The 7,777-nt window shown below is 39.1% G+C and overlaps 1 protein-coding gene across 1 annotated transcript; it reads right to left on the minus strand.

The window, feature by feature from the left end:
• Positions 1-4,703: 4,703 nt before the first annotated feature.
• Positions 4,704-7,399, minus strand: tnfrsf1a (tumor necrosis factor receptor superfamily, member 1a). The gene is made up of 4 exons (XM_037676607.1): positions 7,390-7,399; positions 6,967-7,142; positions 6,762-6,882; positions 4,704-5,552 (listed from the first exon to the last, which is right to left on the minus strand). Exons 1-4 carry the CDS (start codon positions 7,397-7,399, stop codon positions 5,263-5,265), a joined length of 597 nt encoding a protein of 198 aa, XP_037532535.1. The 3' UTR covers positions 4,704-5,262.
• Between the last annotated feature and the right edge of the window lie 378 nt (positions 7,400-7,777).

Consider the following 7,777-nt stretch of genomic DNA (forward strand, 5'->3'; position numbering starts at 1 on the left):
TCCATTCATCTGTCCATCCATCCATCCATCCATCCATCCATTCATCCCTCTGTCCTTCTATTCATCGTCCATCCACCATTCATCCATCCACCATCCATCCATCCCTCTGTCCATCCATCCATCCCTCTGTCCATCCATCCATCCATCCATCCATCCATCCATCCATCCATCCATCCATCATCCATCCATCCATCTATCCCTCTGTCCTTCCATCCATCCATCCATCCACCATTTTACACAGTTTTTCATTCATCATGAGGTACTGGTGCCTATCTCCAGCAGTCTCTGTGTGAGAGGTAGGGTACAGGTCATAAGTCCATCACAGGGACACACAGAGACAAACAGCCACTATCTGACAACATGTTAACCTAACATGCATGTTTTTGGTCTGTGGGAGGAAACCAGAGAAAAGCCAAACGGATAACTGTTAACCACTCCTTCTCTGTGCCGCCCTCGTTGACGTTAGCCAACACAACAATGGTTATAGCTTAGTCAGCTTTACAGATACTAATTAAAATGTGGATGTGGTAGTAGATGAGTCATTCACAACACATACTGGTGTGACCATTGACTCCATCTGGCCACCCCTTTGAAAACCTTTAGGGTACATCCCTGCCTATTATTGCTGCCAATAATTTTGTGGTTTGGATGTAATTTTTCTTTAATTAAAGACAAGTTAGTGTCCTGGTAGATTGTGTTTTTGTTTGTGTCCCTTTATGGCTTCATCCGGCAGATGGCTCTACATTCTAAATCTGGTTTGCTGTTAAAACAAACTTCTCTTTTTGTTTGTTGCCTGCTGCTTTTGCACTCTGAGGATGAGGAACTGACGTGAAATGAAAATTTAATGCATTTCATTGCCATTTTTTTACTTTTCTACAAAATGGTATTTTGTAAATACTAACACCATCAAATGGACAAGTATCAAGTTAAATTAATTTATAATTCAACAATTTCCATGTTGCTCCCAGAGATGAATTTTGTTGTGAATCACATCTGCATAAATGATGCTCTGAAAAGAATTATGGCTCTTGCATTCAACCTGACGATGAAATATAAAATAAAGCCAGGTGTGAATGTCACAGGTTGCTTTTTTATTACATGAATAAGTCAGGGGTAGTAAATTCACCTTTTTCACTTACAGCATCCACAAATGCAGCTTTTGATGCCAAATAGGTTTAGTTTAGAACAAATTAAAATTAAATTCCGTGACAAAGACTTGTTAATTCATAGAAGAATGAGCAAATCTTTCAAATCTTTAAGGATGCAGTTTGTGACTAATTACTTTTTACTGGAGGAAGTCGTCAAGACAAAATGTGGACATACAGAATGTACTCTATGATGCTTAATAATGAATGGTTACTGTCTTGTAAATGTAGTAAGATCTTATGACACTTGGGTGCAAAACTTAAAAATATGATGCTCGCCCAACAATAATTTTGTAATTTGTGAGGAAACGTTAAGCAAACTTTGACCTAAACAAACAGAAAGGTTAAAAAATATCTGACTTATTTTGTTTTGCTCTCTCCCAACAATCAAAACTTTATTTTACTTCGAAACAAAACCATAAAAAGCAGCGCTGTGCTGTCACTGAGGCAATGAAAGGCAGAAAAAACAAAAACACAAGAACAAAACAGAAGTATCTAATAGGAAGAACGAGACAACCTGTTCCACAGTTCAGGAGAAACAGAGGAAATCATTTTTACCTACAGAATATATATATACAGTATATGCTATATATTTTTGGATGGTTGTTTTTGACAGAATAAATGCACAGCAGAGTCAGCGGTGTCACCTCTTTGTTCACGCTACATTGGTAGAACTGGACACTGAAAGTTTCACGTGTTTCCAACTCCAGTTACACAAATGTGCAGGTTGTTGTGTCCCTTCTTGACTCAACTCACAGCTTTTCACGCTGCAGTTTTAAATTACAGAAAGGAATTTATCCCATTTGTCAGGAGGCCGATGAACCTCGGTGAACCACCGAACCAACCGATCCTAAAAAAAGGGGCTGCTTTTTTTACGCTGGCTCAGTTCTGCTGCAGAGAGGCCGCAGAATTGGTGACATTGTAATTAGGATTGAACAGATTTAAGAAAACTCACTCACATTGAATAATCTTCTCAAACTTGTCACACTTTACAACTTTAAAACATGCTTTCGCCACATTTTGTGTCACACAGGATTATTGTTGACCTTTCTGGTTTAGCGCCATTACAAACATACTGGTTCCTTTACAGCCTCGATAATCATTAAATCCAAATGCAAATGTGCTCTATTTAGGTGGAAACAACCAAATCATGTCACCTTTAAAGGATCACACTGAAGTAAACGCTTAAAACTAAATCAGTGCATTAAAAGAAATAAAAAATGACAGGTTTACCTGGGTTTGATTGTGTCCATTTTGCTTCATGCAGTCATCTTTGGTTTCTGTTCACGTTCTCCTCTCCTGCCTCTCTCTCTCTCTCACACCTGACGGGTCCCTCCCTCCTCAGGCTTTCATCTGCGAACCCGGCCGTCTCTGCAACTGGCCTGACGGGAACAACTGGATTCTGCAGCCAACAAATCAGTGCTCAGGGTTGGTTAATGCGTCGCAGTGAAAGGAGCTTAATGGAGCAGAGGTGGCAGCAGGCCTTCGTGTCAATCACTTTTATCAATCATCCTGAGCAGACAGGAGGAAAATCAGATGAAAGGGAAAAAAGAGAGGACGTTTGAGGATGAAGGAGTTTGTTAGGAAAGAATGCAAGTACAGGAAGAGGAAAAAAAAACTGAAAAGATCATATTTGGTTAAAAAAAAAAGAAAAAAGACAAAGATCTTTTTGTTTTATCCATAAAAATTCCAATAAAAAAGTTCTCACGTTGGAATGTGGACTGGCAGCGTGCCTGCTGTTAAATACAATTACATCCTCAAATATCTTCCTCCTTTTCTGTCTAAACACAGAACCGCAGCTCAAACACGTTAATTTGCAGCACATTTATTCAAAAATCAGAGAACAACACCAACAACGAGTGTGAACACAGTGTTGAGCAGGATAAAAGTGCTTCGGTTTTACAGGTCTTCCTCTCATTCGTATCTGATTCAAGTCGAGACGAGGCGTGTCGTGTTCTGCGAAACACTTATGAATAATGCTTTTATAATAGGGCTTAAAAGAATGCTACTGAGGCAGTAAAAAGCCTGAAAAACATGGAAGGCTCCGATCTGCACAGAGGAGGAAGAACAAACTTCCTCAGCTTTGTTACATTTAATAACATTGGTTCATTTTTTTTGCAGCCGAGTAACTGGAAATGAATTTTTAAGCAGTTCATTCTTTGATGTTAATTAGTCACCATTTTCCCCAACAAAAATACTTTCTCCAAATGTATGCGATCATGTCTAAGTGTACACCGCAGGTAGAATCATGAAAATTCATCATACAATCAATCACGTTTTGTAAAAGACTTGTACAGAAAAAAACAACCTGCCACATATAAAGTTCACAAATTTATCATGAAATCAGTGACTTAATATAAAAAACTACAGTTCGCAACAATAAAACTGTTTTTGTTTGCTCCAACACACGTTTGAAAGATACTTTTCTTTTCAGCACAAAAACAGTTTGGAAATAAAATGACAATAAAAGGCATATAAATTGCATTTATGAATAGAATGCAAACCTTAAAACTTTGTTTGGAAAACCCTAAAGTTATTTTAGAAAAACAAAAGATTTATTACAAATTCATTGTTCTTTGACGCCAGCGGTAAGACAAAATGTCTCGGAGGGTCGGGACATTTAAACTCATTAAAACTTCACAAATTGTTCAACTAAAGCATTCATTGTGCAAATTTTTAAAACATGCTTTGTGTAAACAAACTTGGACAGTTATTATCCATCTTTGACATGAATTATTTTTAAATAAACGAGCAGTGAACTTTGCAAAGTTCTGCTGATGAAGATGAACCAGTAGAAACATCTGCTGGGCAGATACAGTTTACCAAAACTTTTTTAAATAACTTTAATAAAACCTCAAGATTTGTTGATAATTTTTTTTAACTAGTCCATTTTGTTTTATTTTTAATCATGAATTTGTATTATTCTTATTCGTTTTGGATTATCTTAAATTTTAATGCAAATACAGTCTCAGTTGAACAATAAAGGGACCAAAATACCATAAATTCCAGACTATAGGCCGCTACTTTTTTCACAGACTTTGAACACCATGGCTTATGCTGTAGACAATTTCTGGATTTTTTTTTTTTTTTTTTCTGTCTAACGAGCTTCATGCCACCAAAATATTTCACCTCGTCACACCCTCACACAGCTGCCCAATGCACGTCTCTCTTGGAGGGTGGATTCTTGTGACTTAATGAGACTATGTGTACACTATAAATAAAAGGTAAAAAAAATATGACCAATGAAATTACGGAACAGGTCACAGTGGACCGATGAAATGGAGAAGGTAGGAAAGAACGGAAGGAATCCCCCATTCCCCGTGGGGGGGGGGGGGGGGGGGATTCCCCTGCATGCGCTGCCAGTAGATCCTGACAGTGGAGCAGGAGGAATATAAAGATAGCGATCAATGACTTCTTGGTAGGCCACAGTATTTTTTTTAACCAGATGAGTTACAGGCACTGCAGAAAAAAAAAAAAAACATTTACTGTACGCATTTAAAGTTTAAAAAACGCTTTGTGTAAATATCTCGTTACAACGTGGACACCCGCGGTCAATAGACAAGGGTGGTCTATATATGTACAATTGTTACTATTATTTTAATTTAGTGGATGCGGCTTATATTCAGGTGCGCTCAATAGTCCGGAAATTACGGTAACTAAGCCGATATAAATATTCACAACTTTCGTCCAATAAAAGACCCATCAGAGATATATAGATATATTTCCCTCCAAAACTATATAAAATACATTTTCCCCTTGATGTAAAAAAATAAGTTATTTAGAAATGCTGGTGAGATTCAGTTGACTTTTAACAGCGTTATGCTTAATGTTTTGCCTGTTTCCTAACTTTAAGCTGCAACAGATGAGCTTCATATCTGCTGTGTGAGCTCAGTCTTCACATCTTCCTCACAGAAAGAGTTCTAGATTGTTTTAAAAACATATTGCAGAAAGTTCTTTGAAAAAAATCATCTGTCAAAGTCCAACGTTCTTTGTTCCGATGTGAAATAAAACTGACTCTCTGCTTGTAGCACCTCATCTCTGCAGAGCGAGTCTCACAGAACAATACTTGGTCTCAGAAGCTTCGTTTTTTTTTGTCCAACTTGGCGAGCGCACTGCATCACTGAATGGTATACTTTGTCTCCAGTTCCTCGGCGGCCCAGCCCAGGTGCATCAGTCTCAGTTTGTCCAAGAGCTCCTCCAGAAGAGGCCGGTGTGACATTTCACCTCTCCCCCTTCGTACGCTCCTCTGGGCCCAAACCCGCATCATCTGATAGTGAGCCTCCCGGCTGGACCTGTGGTCCATCTCAGCATGTTCGATCTCTGTGTCCCTCACGCCGAGAGAACGTACCAGCTGCTTCACCTGCGACACCGGAACCAGATCCAGCACCGTGTAGATGAGGTCAGCGACTGCAGAGGAGGAGAAGAGTTAGAACAGATGTTTGCTACTGGCTTAAGTCTGCACGCACTGCTGTGTAGGCACAGACCAATTAAGGTTTCAGGATTTACCACTGTGTTAAAGCATCACATGGCTTGGTTATAGGTATAAAAACCTGGAAAGATTTAGAATAGAATAGGTCTTTATTGTCATTGCACAGCCTGAACAATGAAATTAAAGGTCCTTCAACTGACCGTGTGTTGATTCTAGTTTTGCTTCTTTTTAACATCCATCCATCCATCCGTCCATCCATTATCTTTACCTGCTTCTTCCATTCTGGGTCACAGGTGTCACTGGTGCCCATGTCCATATTTCTACCCTTTTAAAATCCCTTCTTTGTGAACGATGCTGACAGGCCACAGCAACTTGTACATTAAAAGGTTCTGGTCTGACAATTTTGTTATATTATTTAAGGTACAGTAACTGGAGAAGATATCACTTCTAATGCCTTAACTACCTTGTTTAGAGTGCGGAAGATAGGATCTGTGTTTGGTTTGTTGCTGCACCTGCTCCTCTTTGTCCCTCCCCAGGTGTTCGTCATTATGTCTCGTTTGTGTCCCTATAAGTTCTGTGTCTTTGTATTCCCTTGTGGTCCGTGGATTGTGCTCTCCAGCCGTCATGTTCTGTCTTCCTCTGCGTATCCTTGCTCCTGTGATCAAGTGAGTTTTTGCTGCCACGTCAGCCTGTTGTCTATATAAATAAATAGTGTGTTTTATTTTATTCCTGAGTTCCCCGAGACCCGTCTGCATTTGGGTTCAACGCAAAATGCAGAACATGATGGCGGCTCACGTCACTTACTTTCTCTCATGCTAAAAATAACTTATTAGCATTCACAATGCTGAGCAGGAGGCTACTACTCAGTGGTGTCTCCAGAAATTTGAATAAGGTGGCCATGTGGGGGCCACTAAAAATCCTCAACAATATCTTTAGGGGTGGTCATTGCCCCCACATGGGCCCACCATGGTGGCACTTCTGCAAAAGCTGCTAAACTAAATTGTTATTAAGTAATATGTGATATTATTTAGGCAGGGAAGTTAGTAATAGTTTTATTTTTGTTTTTTTAATAAAAGCAAAACATGATGCATTTTATTTTATTTATTTATTGTAATTCCGTTTTTTGGCTCTAAGTTATTACACCGACAGAATCTCATCGCGGCCTGTGCCTAATGCCTGATACTCACTCCAGATCTCCAGGAGCACACCGTCAGGCAGCTTTGATAACTCCTGCTCACTCTGAGGACTCGGACCAGGGGCCTTCAGACTGAAGACCTCTGCAGGTTCTTTAATGTTGATCAGGAGGTGCTTGAAGAAAGAAGCAGAACATGTGTTACTCACTGTAAATGTGCTCCAAGCTGACAAAAGTAACTCGTGGTCAGGTCAAGATACCTCTTTTGTTTCTGTGGAAACATCTGCAGGTTTGGAGGACGGACTCAGCAGCTTGTTCTTGGTGAAGCGTTTTGTAGCCATGAAGGTGATGAACCCCACCACCAACACCAAAACCACAACCACAACAACTGACCCAGCAATGATGTTTATGAGCAGACTATTTTTGTCGTTAGAACCTGAAAGAGGAAGCAGAGACACACCAACGTTAAAAAAAACAAACAAGACGACATTACATTCTGTTGTCAACAAAGAAATGTGCACACGTTTTAAAATACCTCTACATTATTTAGCTTTGCTTCCAAGGAGCCAGACAGTTTGCAACCAGTAAAAGAGGTTTCCAGTAGTTTTTCTGGCTTTCAGGTGGTCTTTCAAAGATTTGTTAGTTTAGCAGCTTTTTAAGCACATTTTCTGTCCAGTTATTACAGTTGACCATGACATCATTTAAAATATGAGCATTATATACAGCACCAGAATGGACAGAAATCCATTTCCCTTAAAACTACTTATATTTAAGCAATCCTTTAATATGAATTTTTTTCTCTCCATGTAATAAATAATTCATCAGACATCTGGGCTGTAGTTAATACCCAAATGAAGTCTGATTTAATTTTAAGAGAATAAAAACTTTTTGAAATTTGTAATGCGTGCTATATAATGAGAAAACAACATTTCTCTATTTCTGAAATATAGCAAAGGTAAAAAGAGGGTGCAGTAAAAATGTTGGCAGCCGACTCAGGACCCGAAGGTCCTGTGTATGTATGCAAGTATGTATGTATGTATATATGTATGTGTATGTATAGAATAGAATAGA

This window comes from Nematolebias whitei, chromosome 5, assembly GCF_014905685.2.
Source record: "Nematolebias whitei isolate Nwh7 chromosome 5, NemWhi1, whole genome shotgun sequence".
Classification (NCBI taxonomy): domain Eukaryota; kingdom Metazoa; phylum Chordata; class Actinopteri; order Cyprinodontiformes; family Rivulidae; genus Nematolebias; species Nematolebias whitei.

Excerpts from the sequence above, each read along its gene's own strand:
- tnfrsf1a (XM_037676607.1), bottom strand. Across the intron at positions 6,883-6,966 it reads TTTCCACAGAAACAAAAGAG|CACCTCCTGATCAACATTAA; the intron begins GTATCTTGACCT and ends TCTTTCTTCAAG. Across the intron at positions 5,553-6,761 it reads TGTGCTCCTGGAGATCTGGA|TCGCTGACCTCATCTACACG; the intron begins GTGAGTATCAGG and ends CCTCCTCTGCAG.